General features: G+C 47.2%; 1 protein-coding gene across 4 annotated transcripts in view; it reads left to right on the forward strand.

Annotated features, from left to right (window-relative positions):
- Positions 1-18,981, forward strand: part of LOC146839642 (uncharacterized) — a 766,602-nt gene that overhangs the window by 204,566 nt on the left and 543,055 nt on the right. For all 4 annotated transcript variants that reach the window (XR_014981114.1, XR_014981115.1, XR_014981116.1 and 1 more), the window contains exon 4: positions 14,574-14,675. Coding sequence is in view for 1 of the 4 variants with exons in the window: in XM_085651730.1 (XP_085507856.1) it covers positions 14,574-14,675 (102 nt within the window). In the remaining 3 variants the exon portion in view is untranslated. The remainder of the gene's footprint in view (positions 1-14,573; positions 14,676-18,981) is intronic.

Here is an 18,981-nt window from a genome sequence, read left to right on the forward strand (position 1 = left end):
ACCTACCACATCAAGCAGTTTATCCTGACAGGTGGACCAGGCTTTGTCCATACCCTTGCGTGGGTCCTTGCCAAACTTAGAGAAAAAGGTGAGCAAAGGTTGATCAATGGAAGGGACTATGGCAACTTTGTCAGCTAATTTGGGTTTAGGACATTCAGACTTCAATCTAGATCTAGCGGATGCCTCCAAGGGGAGACGAAGTCTGGTGGAAATATAATCACCCACATGAGAGGCAGGGAACCATTCTGTGGAATTAGGGTGACGGATGGAAGCAGGGTCGAACATGGGAACCCCTTCCGAATCCAAGACAGGCTCAAAAGCAAAATAATCAAATTTGGATTTTTTAGCAGGCGGGGAGGGAGGGACGGACACGGCAAAAAAGTCAAATAAGTCAGTTGCATCATCAGTGTCCAAAATGGTGGAAATACCCAAATTTTTGGGTACCTCTGAATGTTTCAATTTAGTTTTGCGTTTACCATCTGAGCTTAGCCGGAGGCCTGGGAGGCACATAGTCCTCATTCAAATGTGAGGAAACCTCGCTAGTCAAACGTGATGCAGAATTATAGACAGAAACAGACGCAGAGGGAACCACCTTTCTTTTTCTGCTTTCCCCCGCAGACTGAGCCAGTGCTTTGGACAACAGACTCATCATGGAACTCTCCATGCCCTTGGAAAAACGTCTCATAGACGTCTCCACTACAGACTCCACTGAAGTATTTATAAACTTATTCAAATCATTTTTGAAGGACTCACCTTCATCCTGTTGCTAGTCAGAACCGGGGGAACTTTCAATTTCCATAGTCACCAATATAACCAGTGTAACCAGAGTGAGGCAAGGGTTAACAAAAACTGAAACCAAGCTAGGGCACTCCCCCAATGGGCGGAACCGCTACCGCTGAAGCAGAAGCTCCGGAGCAGTCGAGCGAGCTTTCAGAAGCTCCAGAAACCAGCCGCGGAACGGTAGGAACAGCGCGAGCTCCGAGGGGAAAAGAGCGGACGGGAAGATGATAACTGCGCAATGTAAATACCAAGACTACCGCGCGTGTGGGGGGAAACAAAGTAAAGTGGCACAGTGCACGCTCCGTTGAGAAAATAGCGGGAGGCAAATAAACACTGCGCAACGGTAGAGACCAAGAGACTACCGGGCGTGTGGGGTAAACAACTTAAAGCCGAACAGGAAAGAGAGAAAATGCGCTAACAAAGAGCGGCTAACTCCGTAAATATTCCCTAAGGATAAAACATTTGACACCACATGTAAAGCACTGTAATACCATTTAAACAATAAGGAATAGCAGAGCAACAAAGATAAGTCACTTATCTGACTGCGAGCAGCAAGAAAAGAGGAAGCTTTGCAGTCAGTAGTGACGTTATCTAGGCTAATATGTTCTGATTGGTTCTAAGGTTTCGTTTTTATTGTGTTCCCATTGGCCAGTTGTTTTGCTGGGCCCTCTGGGAACTTTAGTTTTTGCTTATCTTGGCTGTTGTTATAATTAAAGCAAAATAAGAAAGCATAATAGGAGCCTCTGGTTTTGACATAAAATGTAAACCCTATAGCTGTGTCTCTGTTTATCTATTTTTAATAGGAACATCTCAGTAATTTTGCAACTTTCAATGCTTTTTCTTACTGCTCATGGTTCAGTTGCAGAAATGGCTTTTGTTTATCTGGCAAATGTGTTTGTAACTCAGGATACACAGGAACAAACTGCGATCAGGAAGGTAAGGAAAATGGGTTATTTATTGACCGTACATGCCCATTGATATTTATATTTACAACAAACAATTGATGGACGGAATGCTGACAATGCAGTAATTCTCCCCCAGTCAAGAGATCTGGGTTAAATCCATCGTTCTTTTGCCCACTACACCACCCCAGTTTAGACATGGCCATATGCAAATCAGTCTTGACCCTGTGCCTCATGGGAACAGTCCAGCCCGAACTGCCAAGCCATGTCTTCCCTGGACCGGAATCAAGCATCCTAGGACCGGTTTCTGGCTATCAGCCGTCATCAGCCAGGATAGCTTGACTCCAGTGGCGTAGTGAGCACGGGTCCCACGTCTGGGAATACCCATCCCACTTAGGGCGAAAAGCGTTACAACAAACAATTGATGGACGGAATGCTGACAATGCAGACATTCTCCCCCAGTCAAGAGATCTGGGTTAAATCCATCGTTCTTTTGCCCACTACACCACCCCAGTTTAGACATGGCCATATGCAAATCAGTCTTGACCCTGTGCCTCATGGGAACAGTCCAGCCCGAACTGCCAAGCCATGTCTTCCCTGGACCGGAATCAAGCATCCTAGGACCGGTTTCTGGCTATCAGCCGTCATCAGCCAGGATAGCTTGACTCCAGTGGCGTAGTGAGCACGGGTCCCACGTCTGGGAATACCCATCCCACTTAGGGCGAAAAGCATTACAACAAACAATTGATGGACGGAATGCTGACAATGCAGACATTCTCCCCCAGTCAAGAGATCTGGGTTAAATCCATCGTTCTTTTGCCCACTACACCACCCCAGTTTAGACATGGCCATATGCAAATCAGTCTTGACCCTGTGCCTCATGGGAACAGTCCAGCCCGAACTGCCAAGCCATGTCTTCCCTGGACCGGAATCAAGCATCCTAGGACCGGTTTCTGGCTATCAGCCGTCATCAGCCAGGATAGCTTGACTCCAGTGGCGTAGTGAGCACGGGTCCCACGTCTGGGAATACCCATCCCAATTAGGGCGAAAAGCGTTACAACAAACAATTGATGGACGGAATGCTGACAATGCAGACATTCTCCCCCAGTCAAGAGATCTGGGTTAAATCCATCGTTCTTTTGCCCACTACACCACCCCAGTTTAGACATGGCCATATGCAAATCAGTCTTGACCCTGTGCCTCATGGGAACAGTCCAGCCCGAACTGCCAAGCCATGTCTTCCCTGGACCGGAATCAAGCATCCTAGGACCGGTTTCTGGCTATCAGCCGTCATCAGCCAGGATAGCTTGACTCCAGTGGCGTAGTGAGCACGGGTCCCACGTCTGGGAATACCCATCCCACTTAGGGCGAAAAGCGTTACAACAAACAATTTGTTTGTCTTAAATGTTGTTCTTCCCTACAAGTGTCTCCTTTCCACTGTGAGCGCAAAACGCAGCAGTGAGATGGGGCACCGCTGTCTGGTGTCCCTTCTTAGCCAACAGGATTCAGAACCCAACCCTTTCATACGCACTCTTACCATCGGGTCCCTGTGGAGAAGTTTCAACCACCTCATAAATCGCAGTCCAAACCCCATTTGTTGGAGGACCTCCCACATATAACGCCAGCCTATGGTGTCAAACTCACGTTCCACGTCCAAGATTGGGAGTGCACAGGCCTCATTGGAAGACTCCAGCTCGTGTAACACATGGTTCAAGCGCCTGATGTTGTTCATCGTACTTCTGCCAGGGATAAAACCTACTTGGTCAGGAAGTACTAAGGGCTCCCACCACTTGGAGGAGTCTGTTTGCTAGGAGCTTACATAGTAACTTCAAATCTGTGTTCAGCATCGACAGCGGTCGATAGGAGGCAAGCTCACATGGGTCTCTGCACTCCTTGGAGATGAGGAACATCACTACGTTCCTGATAGAGGATGGTTGCATTCCTGTCTCTCTTTCTCTTCCAGAAATACCTGCATTAACATTTCCAGGATTAAGTCAGGCAGTAGTTGGGAGAACTCAACAGGGGGCCCATCTGCTCCAGGAGTGTTAGCCCGGGGCATGTCAGCTAGAGCTCCTTTAAGTTCCTTTGATTCCAATGGAATCTGCAAAGGCTGCCACTGCTCAGTGTTTAGCAGCCTTATATGCGTATGCAGTCTATCTCTGTGCAGAAGCCATGCTAATAACTTCCGGGATTTATCGTCCTCCCAAAACAGTTGCTGTCTATACTAAGTGCCAATGAATTTTGCAGTCTTTTTACAGCAGCCAACTCCTGCCGAGCTTGGGCTGTCTGATCACTTTGTTTATCCTGGTGCGTCAACTTCCTCTCCAGGTCAGCACCTGCCCTATACTTCAGCCAGTCATTCCCCCTGAGAGCCACCTTGTACGCTTCCCACTCCAGCAATTTGCTGCTCGCAGAGCCCTGGTTCTCTCCAAAGAACAAGGGGGCATATTATCAAGGACGGCATTACAATTATCGCCGCTTTAGCGGCAGGAAACTGCCGCTAAAGCGGCGATAATGGGCTTGATAATATACAGCAGAGAATTCCAATAGAAGCCCATGTTCACACCAGAACATGGGCTTCTATTGGAATTCTCTGCAGCTTATTATTAAGCCCATTATCTCCACTTTTAGCTGCAGTTTTCTGCCGCTAAAGCGGCGATAATTTTAATGCCATCCTTGATAATATGCCCCGAGGTTGTTTAAGCTCGGACTTATATTATTAATACCATATCTTTCAATATCTCCATTTACAGACACCAAAATTGTATTTGAAGCCTATGTCTTGCCAGTGTTAGCATTAAAAACAGCACAGAATGATCCAAGAGGTACCTGTCCAAGACTTTAGCCTATTTATAAATGGCAAATTCTTCCCTGCCCCCTATTTCAAGGTCCAGTCTGCTATGTGACCAGATGTCCAGGCTAAAAGAGAGGGCTGGAAGGATAGCCATCTGGTCACAGCATATCTTATGAATCATATTCAGCTCATCCTTTGAGGAGCCAGGGGCTTCCCGCAACATTTGTCAGAATATGTGTGCAATCCCAAGACCCTTGTCCGCAACCATGAAAAGTGTGCCATCTCGTCTGACTGCGGTCTGAATTAAAAAATGTCATATTCTGACAAATGTTGCCGGACTATTGGTCACCACTGAGGATGATAAATTTGATTGAAATTTAAAGCCCTGACAAAGTTTCAGGAGTGGTTTGGAACAAAACGGGTTGGCTGGATCACACTTGTTATAAAAATAAAAAGAATTTTGAAGATTGAGAAATAAAGGAAGTTGTTACAAAACCTATAAGACTGGATTTATTCCCCTGATGCACCTCCTCGCTTATAACAATTTTGGAATCTGTTGAACAGTGACACTTAAGGGCGACAAGTGCTGGAGGATTTGTGCACAGGTCATTTATTCTAGAAGGGATTATTAAGTGAGGTGCAGCCTGGATAGTCCATCGCCTTTTCCTACTTTTATGCAGAGTTCTTTCACCTGTCCAAGCAGAGCAGTCCTCCATTGCCCTATGGGACCCCGTCCTGTGCTCTAATAGCTGCACGAAATAGAGACGAGATCCCGCAGAGGGTGTCTTCCACCCGAAGGCCAGCCAGAGCTCTGACCCAGGACCTGGCCAAAATCTCGTATCCCAGCCAAGCAGGGCAATTCTACCAAGGCCAGCGGGACACCGTCCCATACACTTAGAGACATGGCAGACTGGAGAACAGAGCGCAGGGATGGAGGCCTCCACCCCCTGGTACACCGAAACTCTAATCCAGAGACCAGATAGAGCAGATTAACCCAGCCAAGCTCAGGGGCCCTCCTGATGCATGAGGGACCCTGCCACAAGACCTTTGCGACAAGGCAGGCAGGAAAATGGAGCCCAGAGCTGGGGTCTTTTCCTCCTAATCCAGCTGGAGCTTGGACCCAGGGTCTGGATAGAGCTTCTTAACCCTGCAAGTTGGGCAGTCCTCCCAGTGCCTGTGGGATCCTGTCCCAGGCACTTTGCGACACAGACGTCGAGGGAAGGGAGTTCATGGCAGCGTGCTTCCACCCCCATGTCAATCGGAGCTCTGACCTGGGGCCGGTCAGAGCTTCTAATCCTGACTAAGCAGGAGAATGGATCTGTGGACCTAAGTGACACAATGACTTGGAGAATATAGCCCAGGGCCAGTCAGAGCTCTGACCCACTGTCTGGTCAGAGAATGTTTACCCAGCCAAAGAGGGGAGCCCACCTGGTGGCTGCGGAACCCATCTGGGCATTTTGGGACATGGCAGTGCAGAGAATGGAGCCCAGTGACCAAAAGCTGTCACCCCCGGCCAACCAGAACAGTGTCCCAGGGCCCGGTCAGACCTTCCCAACACAGACAAGTAGAGAAGTCCTCACAGGGCCCCTGGAACCACATCCCTGGCACTTTGTGACATTAATGCCCAGAGAAGCCAACTCAGAATGGAGGCCTCCACCGCAGAGCTCACTAAAAACCCTGACCCAGTGAGACCTTCTTTTTCTGGCCAAGCAGGGGAGCCCTGTGGTTGCCAGTGCAAGCAGGCCAGTTAGTGAAGCCCAGGATGGGGGCTTCTACCCCAGACCCAATCGAAACTCTGACTCAGGGCCCAGTCAGCACTTCTTCACCCTGCCGAGCAGAGAAGCTCTCCTCACTTTGCAACATGGAGGTTTAGACTTAGAGCACGGACCCAAGATCCTAGGGGTCCTTGCCATGTACACCAAGAGGCAGAGGGGGACTTTCAAGGGAATATATCCAGCCTCCTGGATCCCTGACAACCAGGCTTGAAGTTCCAAATTTACACTCATTGGGACTTCCAGGCAGCTCAGAATTCTGATGGTAATTACAATTTTTATTTTAAGTACAAAACATCACCATTGACAGCGGCACAGTGTATTTTGCAAAGCCCATGTAGCTGTGGCAAGTGTCTCACAGACATACTTTCACATACCTCTAATTATAACTAGCACAGCCAACGCTGTAACTGTAGAGCAACCCATGAGGACCCTTAAAAGAGCTCTTCCCCCAAACCGGTTCTGAAGTTTGAGACAGTGGATTCACATCTCCTGTCTCGAAAATGAGTATAAATGTGGGGCTGAAACCGCCCCTTTTGTTCCAGCTACAAATGCTTCATGAACAAGGAACGAAGTTCTCTGCAAAGTTCTTGGAGTGCTGGCATTAGTGTAACAATCAGTCTCCAAAAGATGAGGAGACATCAGCTGACGCCTACTGGAGGAGCTGATAGTCACTCTAGTTTAGGGAAGTCTGACTGCTGTGTGAGGACAGTAATCCACCTGATCGTGTAGGAGAAGTGACTATCCCGAAAAAGAATCCAAGCATCTTCTTGGTTGACGGAAATCAAGTAAAAGCTAACGGCTCCGAGAGAGCGAAGCCAGAAGTGACCTGTACTGCAATGACTCTCCTAGCCTCTCCACGCAGTTGCTGTTACAAACTGTACCAGTCTCTCGCGTGCCACAACTGCCATACTGAGTGATATCTGCACTGGGACAATGCGTCCTGCAATTACTGTACTGCATGATTTATCCACTGACCTTGCTGACCTATAGTTGTTGTGCTACGTGAATCGTGCACTGGTCCATGTACTGCAATAACTACTGCCTTGCGAGAATCCTGCACCAGCCTACGTTGGACTATACCTACTGTGTTGCTACTTATTAGCTATGGACATCGAATCACCATAATACCAGGGGTGGCAGAAGTACCTTAATCCTGTTGTGATTTCTTGTTCACACTATTATCCTGTATTTATATTTCTCTTTACAAGGGCTTGCTCACCGGGTGTGTATGTTGTCAGTCATACACTATTCAAGATAGTGGAGAGGACGTAGTCCGTCTCGGCTCCGTTGCCACCGAGAGATTGCTCGGAGGAAAGTAGGCAATCTAGCCCAATTTTACAGAGGCCCAGCATAGCGCTGAATACAGCAAACCCGTAAACTCCCCCGGCTCAACTTAGGGGGAGAATTAACATCAGGAGATGGTGCCATGTGGAAGGACCTGGCAGTGATGATATCAAAGCTGAGTGAGGGGCTGGCACTGATGAACCTCAAGAAACGGCAGCCCGTCACAGGGCAGTGCCTGTCAGCACAGCATTGGCCCACAGCGGCAAACCGTTCCTGGCGGGGGGAACCCCTAGTCCGGTGCGTGCTTCCAGGTGAGCTTTGGGGGGGACACAGAAACGGCGGGACAGAGAGCTGCGTTTATCGCCAACGCGGGATGAAGCAATAAAAGGACAGGCATTGGCCGGCCCATGCATCGGGAGGGAATAGAGGAGTGCCGCCCCCTCCCCTGCGCTAAGCAAACTCTCACAAGGACACTGTCACACAGCCTGCCTGATCCCAAAATGGTGGCCGGCATAGCCTAACTGAGAAACACATGAGTTACGGCAACAGGGGCGCAGCAACGGGAGCAGCCCTCATCAAACTTATCCCAGGAGTCCAGAAGGACCCCCCCCCCGCGCCCATCAGAGACTCACCGGGGATCAACTGCACGGTCTGCCTGACCCAAAATGGCAGCCAGAGATTTCCTAATAAGCTGCCTTAACCACGAGAGCTACAGAGGCGGAGGACAGGGGTGTAGGGGCAGCAACGTGGGGGCCATCACCAGGCTATTCACAGGAGACCAGCAAGCACCCCTCGCGCCAGGTCAAGATTCTCAGGGAAGCTCCCACGTGGCCTGCCTGACCTCATAATGGTGGAAGCCTAAACTAGCTGCCTTTCTAGGTGAGCCACAGATCCTGGGGAAAGGGTGCAGCAGCAGTGACGGGGGCAGCTGTCTTTACGCACAACCAAGGAGATTAGTAGGTATGCTAACCCGGCCTGATCACAACACCTGAGTGAGTAATACTAGTAATACTAGTGCTCGGCAGTCAAGATTGCGCCATATGTTAAGACCACAGTTTACAGACAGCAGTCTTTCCTACAGCATTTGATGCATTGTGTTAGCGGGATCCCATGAAGCTAGCCCATCATCCCATCAAACTCTGGTGTCCAAAATGCCCTGTAGCTGCACCTGAATCATAGTCATAGGCCACGGCTACGCACCGTCCCTCTACATACAAAATACCCCTCTGAGCAAGACGTTTCCACTACATTCGCCGATAGGGAACCTTTTCCCTTTGACGACGCCAGTGATCTCTCCCTACGCCCTCCAACCAGGAGGCGAGCTGGAGGACGAGGTGGATGGCACCTGCCAGCAACACCAGGACTGATGCCTTCTTTGGAACTATGATGATGCCCCACAGGCTGAAACTATAACTATTTGTACTTACCATGGAGCCCGAGTACCCTTGGCCGATGCCAGGTGGAGCTGTCCTATGCAGCTGTAGAAGAGTCTGGCTCTGGGACTGCCCCTCGGCCTTCAACCACCCAGCCGGACATTGGACATTGTTTTTCACGGTGCTTCACGGTTTTATCTGTCTCTTATCTTCAACTGCTTTGACTACTTTATTCCCCCTGGAGTAATTTCCCTCTTCAGGTCTACCTGACTCTGTCTGCTCTCCCCTGTCCTGTTTACCTTTCCCCCCGCTACCTTCCACTCCAAATAAGACGTGTGTCTTGGATATACTATGCGCTAATATCTTATATTATTGTGTAAGCTCACGTTTTTCTCCTAGCATGTACTGGTGACTGCAACTGGCACTGGAACTGATGTAACTATGTAACAATGTACTGAAACAATGTCCTATCTCATGTAAAGCACTCTGATACCTCCAGGTCTAGCTAGCGCTATATGAAACTTTTCAAATAAATAAATACCATTATTGCAAAATAAAAACACTGCTGTGGATCCTGGGGGCACTGCTAAAGAGTATATCATATATGTTACTCACTCATATTGTAAGATTATCACATATAAAAATCTTTAACAAGTTTTTTCAAAAAACAATTTTCACTCTGCTATCGTGGTTTATTCATCTTTTCACTTTCCAAAGTTCATCAATATCTTATTTCAAATCGATGATACATGCGTGTATACAAAAATACACTATGAACAAACTTCAATCTTTAACACAATCTTCTGTTGTAGCCCAATACATTTCGGGATACTCTCCCTACTTCACGGGCTATTGTTCACAACTATGATATGAAACAGACATAAACAATGGTAACCAACAAGGACACATTATATGCGCAGCCAATTGAAACAGCTGCGCTATCAAAGGTGATACCCATATATATTCTTCTTCCTCTGAAAAAGGAAAATTTCATGCGTGTTTGACAAGAGAATATGAGTTGCCCGTCCTCGTGCAAAAATTAAATTTCAAAAATAAAAAATCATAATAAATTAGAAAAAGACCACCACATTCTCCAACCTCGAGTAGTGAACTGAGTGCTGCCCGTGACATGCTTATCAATTACATGTGCTAATGCCCTCAATCCATACTGTGAGTTCACCAGTATTTAAATATCTCACTTCACCAAGGTGCTGTCTCATCACTATTGCCTTATAGCCCGCCGTAGCGGGCTATACCGGCTATTAAAGGCCCGCTGCAGCGTTAAAGGCCCGAGCCGAAGGCGAGGGACTTTAACAAAGCAGCGGGACTTTAATTGCCGGAATAGCCCTGCTACGAAGGGCTATAAGGCTATTAGAACATTCTGCCACTAGAGGGCAGAATGTTCTAACAAAACAAAGCCTTCAGGAAGCGCGAGGGGATTGAAATCCCCTCCGGCTCCCTGAAGCCTTTGTTCACAGCCAGAGCTGTGAACAAAGACACATTGGAATGTTGGAGCTCCGGGCTTATACCAGCCATTATAAGCCCAGAGCACTCCATTGTTTTCAATGGAGCTCCCAACATTCCAATGTTCTAATATACGGTAAACTCACTGCGTGTACAAACATGCATTCTGAAGTATTCTGCCGCTTTCTGAAAATACAAGAAACTTCATAAAAAGACGCTTCTGTCAAGCACCTCTAGATGTCATAATACTCCATCTCCCTCATGGACTCTGTTAGTAAGTACTGAAAAGGTTTCTACCAGTCGCTCTACCGTTCTGGTCCAAATGTTAGTAAGTACTGAAAATGTTTCTACCAGTCGCTCTACCGTTCTAGCCCAAATGTTAGTAAGTACTGAAAATGTTTCTACCAGTCGCTCTACCGTTCTGACCCAAATGTTAGTAAGTACTGAAAATGTTTCTACCAGTCGCTCTACCGTTATAGCCCAACTTTGTACAACCTGCTCCTGTGCACGTTAAACCAAAAAACATGAATTAAGCAGTGTCCACTCTTATAGTAAGTGCCTTTGTCTTCTAAATGTCCACTGTGTAACCCTTCTTCCTTCTCCCTGTTATCCTCATACCTGTTCATTCACATGATCTCCGTAACGAAAATTCTTTCCTCCTTCACCGTAATGGACCCCAAGCAACCGGAATTTCGAGCATTAACCTATGCATGCCGGTTATGTACTTTCCAGTGTCAACATCAACAAAGGACTTAAGTCATCTTTCTAATGAACCTCCATCTTAAATTGAAGTTTTTCTCCTATTGCTCACTGTTAACCTATTGGTACCTTCCAGTATCAACTATCAACAAAGGAAATAGGGGGCATATTATCAAGGGGCGACGATAATATTATCGCCGCTTTAGAGCCCTTTTTCGGGCGCAAAGCGGCGATAATATCATCGCATTGTCATCAAGGGCACGCTAGCACGTGATTCCTTGACATATCGCCCCTTTTTCACACGCCTCGCCTTGCATCGATAATGAGATGCAAAAGAGGCGGGGCTGTGAAAAGCAACATGGGATAATATCGCGAAGGCAGCTTTGCGATATTATCAAGGAAGGTTAGCGATAAATAAAATCGCGTTAAGTATGCCTTAACGCAGGAATTTAACGTCTGTTAAATTCCTGACTAAGGCATACCTAACATAATGGGTGGATTGTGTGGCTAAAACCACAGGCCCTATCATCTAGGATGTCAACGGCGATATCCCAACTATCTCTGGAATTTTAATCGCCTGGGGGATGCGCGTTGTTGATAACCGGCGATAAATTCCAGAGATCACCTGCGATAAATATGCAAGCGCTAAGCGCGCTTTGCGATAGTTATCGCCGGCCCTTGTTACTATGCCCTTAAGTTCTCTTACTAATGAACCTCCATCTTGGAACAATGTTACTGTCCTATATTGCTCTACTGCCGGCGCACTAATGACTCTCGAAAGATCAACTCAACAACTTAAAAAACATCCCCAGTACAATATAACTGGTTATACCATTCACGTGCTCCAGCTGCAACCTCCTACCCGATTTTAAAATTTGCAAAACGTCAAAAACCACTGTGTGCACACTCTGAATATCTTCGTAGCTTCTGAAATGAATTCTATTCCATACCTTTCCGATAATGGAATATTTTACCCACTGCTACCATGTCATATATAGATGAACGCTGCCCCTTATCTACTTGCTATCCCAAAAACTATTAGTCATCTCTTCTGCCATTACTCTATGAAATATAACATGCAAAACAAAATACGGTTGAAAATGAAAAATCCTTCTATATCCTGAACAGACACCACCACCCAAGAATTAAAATTAAGTGTTTCATAAGACGCCTCTTGTTTTAAAGAAAACAACTCATGCCCTAATCAGATCCTCAGTGACTCTGTATAATAGAAAAAGCCCTCCCACAACTGAGATTAAGAATTAACAAAAATATCACACGCTTTATGTAATGTAATGTAATGTATAAATATTTATATAGCGCATAAAAACTGTGACCCTTCGGGTATCCAGGCGCTCCGACCAAACAAGATGTTTTAATACTGAGGGGGGCAGAGTCGGGGGCATCAAAAACAACTCATATCCACTTTATCATTGAGCCCCACTATTAGCATAATAAAAGTTAGTAAGACAAATAACAAGACCTGAGCCCCAACACCATGAAGGCAGCGACCCCTATAATTTTGGCCTTGATTTTGCCATCTCTGAAGACGGGGCTCACAAAGACACTGCCTGGGAATGCAAGGGTCAGCCAGAGGTTACAACCTCCACTCCTTGGTGACTCCTAAATGATGTCCATGTTGTTGGTGTTGACCAAGAAGTGAGCGGTGACTGCTGAAGCCTCCAGCATCTTGCCAAGCAGCACCCTACTGCTCCCTGAAAGGACACATGCCAAAGATGTGAGCTGTGCCCAGCCTTTCTTGTGACCGGTATCAAGCCAACACACGAACATTGGCGGTCTTGCGCGCTGTCAGGACCAAGCTGCTACACTGCGTGGAGGAGCGTGTGAAGACTTAAGACGGTTTTGCACCCACTCCAACACCGGAGGGGTGGTATAAAGAAAAAGAAGACTGAATGCGAGGGGAACCAAATCCGCACCTGTGCCCAATTAATCTTCCTGCCATAACTTACTGAGGGGTATTAGATAGGGCCGCCCAGGTGGACAGAGTATGAAGAGAAGGGGAGGGGTGTTTCCCTGCATACTTCAACTGAATTATGTGGTATTTAGTATTACTCTGAATAAAATTACCTCTCTTTTTCGAAAAGACATGCACTGGCCAGGATATTTAGGTCTTGTGTCTATTCAATGGATGTCGAGTTTTGAGTTTGTGGCCCCCAACACTACCTTCCAGGGAATATTGTGACTATCCACCCGGAGACTCAAGTGTGGAAGGAATTGTACATTGCCTAGTTTGTAAACAACCTCAACAATAATTGTTGAGGCCCAGAAGGCCCGGTCTGCACTATGGCTCCTCGAATAGGGCCCGACACCTACATTCTTAGAATATGTGTATAAGGTAAAATGTTGGGTACCATTAATGCCACTACTAACAGTCTTTGGTAATAAACAATTTTGAACAATTGCTCTCCTTGTGATGTTGCAGTAAAAAGAGAAAAGACTCCACATTCACAGTGGTCTTTCAGAATCATATTCAAATTAAGATAAAGGATATGTGTTTAAAACTTTTCAGTAGCCTTTGGAGTGGTTTTTCAAAAAAAGCAGGCTTTGCAGAGCTGCTCTGAATGACAGGGAGGGAGCAGGAGAGCGCCATATCTTCAGAGATACGGCTCTCTCCTCCCCTCTCCCTAGCGCCGGTGCTGATTTCAGCTGCCGAGCACCACGCACACACTTTAGCGCCATAGCGCCAAGGTGCGTGTGTGAGTCTCGCCTAGAGACATTTCAAAGCTTTTCTGACTTTGTATGTGTGCTGCACAGGGCAGCACTCATGCAAAGTCGGAAAAGCATGGAGAAATTAAAACATTTGTCCTTGAAGTGGAGCAAACCCTGTCTACCATTCTTTGTAGATACGGTTTTGCATCATGAGGCATGGGTATTTGAATGGAAATACCCATGTACCACCCATGTAATGCCCCCTCAGCTCTAAGGAATGCATAGCAGCTCTTTGCACTGGAAAGTAAATTTCCCCAAAAACATTTCACACAATTAGCGTCACATTTGTGGCGCTAACCCAGCCAAAATGTTTGAACATGTACTCCTTTGGTTTTTATACACCTGCCTAGTTCTCAGTTTTAAAAATAAAACCATTTTGTTCTGGAATATCCTTTGAAATCAATTGCCTCTCAGAGAGGGCTGCTGCTATGGGATAGGTGTGCTGACATTGTTTATTAGTAGTTTCCATCGCAGACTTTGATTCCAAAAGAGTGAGGTCATGTTCTAAGTAAATTAAACTAAGACTAGCAGGAATATACAGGAAGGGAGGGAAAGAGCTTCTGCAGCTAGTGTTACTAGAGCCCGCCATGTCACCAACAGTGCAATGCTATAACATGGCATTTTCTATTACAAGTACTCAATACCAGGTTCCTAAGATTAACAGACTTGAGACAAGACTACAACTTCTAAGCTGTGTCTCTTTTTATCCATTTTTAATAGTGAACATCTCAGTAATTTTGCACCTTTCAATGCTTTTTCTCTTCGACTGCAGACGCCTCATACTGCTCATGGTTAAGTTGCATGCATGGCTCTTGTTCATCTGGCAAATGTGATTGTAACCCAGGATACACAGGAACAAACTGCGATCAGAAAGGTAAGGGAGAATGCGTTATTTATTGACCACACATGCCCATTGGTATTTATATAGCACTAACCTAGAAAGGACATTACTTTGCGAATGTGAGAGGATTGTGTACAACAAGTGAGAAGTTACACAAATGCACACATTGCATTGACCACTAAGTGATATGCCCAGAATCACACACTATTGAGTCAAGCGCTGAGGCCAGGATTTGAATTTCCCAAGTTCCAAAGTCAGCAGCTCTAGCCACATCTCCCTGGACATACAGCAGTATAACAGCTTTCATCACAGTATTTGTTGGTTAGCTATTCATTCAAAATATACCTAGATTAAAATACAACACCTCTTAAAATAGAACATACATATTTACAAACATCATAACTCCTAGGGCAGTATCTATGTAAAGACTTCTTGGTACTATCTCACTGGACAACTGCCAAATGTGACACAGTGTCCAGTGTGGAATGGCAGCCCAGCACTGCCTATCATTTCATTTTTATGTTGTGGAGTTATTCATCTAGATTGCATCATTGTACACTACATGATAAACTAAAGTAACTACCATTCAATGTCCTATTTGCAAACAACATCTACCTTGCTACAGTATCTGCATTCTTTTGTGGAATAGAGAACCAATTATATCTCCCTTCTGTGAAATTACACCATCTGTACTAAACGTATAACTTGCAATAATTAGTCCACAGTATTTCTCACTTCCAAAGCACCTAGGGGTTTATTTATAGTTAGGTGGATGTGAGATAACTCCCAAATGTCTCATCTACCATTGTTAGAGTGTCCAGCCATGTATACACTATGAATAGGGTGGATGGACATCTGCTGGTCTTTATTGGCTGCTGTGCAGCACCTAGTCTGAGTCCAAATATACCAAGGTTCTCATCATGTTATAGTCGAAAGCAAAAGCATGGTTGCCCAGTACTTGTCTTTTAAATCTCTGTTCCCTTGTCCGATAGTACCATGTGTCCAATGTGTGGGCTACACTTCCTCTCTCACTAGCATTAGTGCATTAGTACTATTTTAGTTTGTCTTCTAGGACCTTCTGCTAGCAGGTGTATATTTTTTACTCTTCCATCTTAAATGTTGTTCTTCCCTACAAGTGTCTCCTTTCCACTGTGAGCGCAAAATGTAGCAGTGAGATGGGGCACCGCTGTCTGGTGTCCCTTCTTAGCCTACAGGATTCAGAAACCAACCCTTTCATACGCATTCTTACCATCGGGTCCTTGTGGAGAAGTTTCAACCACCTCATAAATCGCAGTCCAAACCCCATTTGTTGGAGGACCTCCCACATATAACGCCAGCCTATGGTGTCAAACTCACGTTCCAAGTCCAAGATTGCGAGTGCACAGGCCTCATTGGAAGACTCCAGCTCGTGTAACACATGGTTCAAGCACCTGGTTTTGTTCATCGTACTTCTGCCAGGAATAAAGCCTACTTGGCCAGGAAGTACTAAGGGCTCCCACCACTTGGAGGAGTCTGTTTGCCAGGAGCTTACGTACTAACTTCAAATCTGTGTTCAGCATCGACAGCGGGTGATAGGAGGCGAGCTCACATGGGTCTCTGCACTCCTTGGGGATGAGGAACATCACTACGTTCCTGATAGAGGATGGTTGCATTCCTGTCTCTCTTTCTCTTCCAGAAATACCTGCATTGTCTTTTCCAGGATTCAGTCAGGCAGTAGGTGATAGAACTCCATTGGGAGCCCATCTGGTCCAGGAGTTTTAGCCCAGGGCATGTCAGCCAGAGCTTCTTTTTTATTTTTTTATTTTTTATTTTTGAAAGACCTTTATTGAGAGAAAAAACAAATACAAATCAACAAAGAGCCCTGGGGGCTCACACATACGGTACATTACAACTTACTGAAAGCACAGAGGATACATTACAGAAGGACTGAGGTCTAGTTTTAAAAGTTTTCCTTGTAGGATAGACATAAGCAGGATATCGTAGCACAACAAGTCAATACTGGTGTTGGACAATCAGGATAGATAATCTTATAGCAGAAGAAAACACCAGAGTCGCTGCGTGGCACCCAGAAAGGAACGTCTAAACCCCAGGGAAGGAAAAAGGACAAAGAATAGAAGGCCCATAGAACAAAAAAGAAAAACAAAAAAGAAAGCAACCCCACCCCCCAAGTACCCCCCACCCTGCACCCCTGCAGCTGGCTACGGCCTGTCCCCCCCTAGCAGTGTGCCTGTCGCCCAAGAAAAGGAGTCCCGAAATATAGAAAGTAAGAAAAGGATAGAAGCCTAAGACTCTCATAAAATTGAGAAAGGTGGGGAGGAGCCCACTATTCGTCCCCCAGCTCCGCCATCTCGCACCAATAATAGCAACAGTAGTCTGACACCCAATAATACTAACATGCCCAATATGACGAGAAAACTGGGGTCACAGCAGCAGCGCGCAGGGTAAGTAAGGCAGCAACACCCAACCGAAACATCCAAAATATCAACAAGGAATCTTCAAGCCATGATTGATAAGCGTAAGCCCCCGCAATAGTCTTCTAGCACCACCGATACATGTCCCGGTCACTCAGGGAAAACTAGGTCCCCGGCTGCCCCACTCGCCAGAACGGTGCAAAACATTTATCAACGGAGGAGGGCCGACCCATGATAACAAAAATAATCGACAGGAGTGTATCCGGCCATCGCTTCCCGGACCCCTATGCAAACCATACCCAAAGTCCAGCTTCCTCGTCAGTCCAGCACAGTCCCAGGAATGTAGTGACCGGTATCAAGGCAAGAAAAAGACAAACTCAACCCTGACCCCTACGTTCCAGTGCGCCAGCAAAGTGCAGTTGCGGCGTAGCCCCGTAGAGTAGGAAGAGCATCCGATGTGACCACCTAGAGAGATGGCAACAGCCAGTAATCGCCATCCAAAGCAGGACAGTGTTATCCCCAAGAGTGCAGTACGGGCAGGCGTACAGTGATAGCCCACCGAAATTAGGCAACTCACTCCCGGGCAACATGTTCAAAGTAAGCAGAGCAATCTTGTCAGCAGCACCCGCTGGCGGTGGTAGTCCTGGCATCCGACGGCGAACTTCTAGTTTCCGTCCAAATATAGAATGCACTGTGTCCTCCATAGTTGCGACAGTCCGAGCGGCGGTGATGTTAAGTGCACTCACAGTCAGTTCCTCTACGTCTCCCCGGAGAGGCTGCACACGACTGCCGAGTCCTGGGCTCGGCGATCCGCTCCGCGCACAGCCGCCCGTCCGGTCAGCCAAGGAGAGAACGGGCACAGCGTCGTCCAACCGGCGCTCCAGGTCACGGGCGTTGGAACAAAAAGCAGCTCGCATAGCAGCCAAAGCTTCCAGGACGTCGCCGATGCTCACGGGCATAACGTGAGAGGAAGAGATGCCAGCTCCCTGTCCCCGGAATCCGCAAGCGTATGGCGACCCTCGAGCCCAGTCTTTAGCATACATGTCCAGGCGTTGTTTAGTAGGTCAGCTCCCAGAAAGACAGGGCCAAACCACGGGGACAGGGCAGCAACCTCTAGTCCAGCACCACGCACAGGGACAGCACAGTGACGGTCCAACCAGGCGCCGTGTATAAGCGCCGATCACTCAATACAAATGGCCCCTTCCATTACACTACGTAGCGAGAAATCAAAGAGAAACTTCCAAAAAGGGGGATACATTTGTTGCATCGGTGGTAGTAAAGCAGCGTAGCGGCGAGACTCCAAAAGAAACTGTTGCGCCACTTCTGAGGATCTCGGTGGTTTGTCGCGTCTCGCCGGCGGTTTCAGATTCTCATGTAATGGCCGCTGTTGTTGCCTTCCAGCCGGACGCTGCCGAGAACAAAGGACCGGACCCACTCAGCAGCCGCCTGCAGGAGTTCAGGGCATTTCTTCATTCCCGGTGCAGGAGGAACGACGGGGAGCCTACCATCGGATGCAGCGTCGCCTCCCAGACCCGCTACCGCACAACAGGCACGATTCCGCAATCAGGAGAAGAAGCGGTACGGGAGGGAAGCGGACGAGTCGGCGGAGCCGAGGGCTCAGGCGGCCATCTCTGTTGCAGGCTAGGCTCCTCCCCCCCAGCCAGAGCTTCTTAAAGTTCCTCCAGTTCCAATGGCATCTCCAAAGCCTGTCACTGCTCCTCTGTGAGATGAGGCAGAGCCATCTCAGCAAGGTAGCATTCCAATTACTCTTATGTGTATGGGTTCTATCTCTCTGCAGAAGCCATGCTAATAGCTCCTGGGATTTATCGTCCTCCTGAAACAGTTGTTGTCTAAGTGCAGATTAATTTTCCAGTCTGTTTAGAGTAGCCAACTCCTGCAGAGCGGGATGTCTGGCCGCTTTGTTTATC

Source organism: Triturus cristatus, chromosome 4_1, assembly GCF_964204655.1.
Source record: "Triturus cristatus chromosome 4_1, aTriCri1.1, whole genome shotgun sequence".
NCBI lineage: Eukaryota > Metazoa > Chordata > Amphibia > Caudata > Salamandridae > Triturus > Triturus cristatus.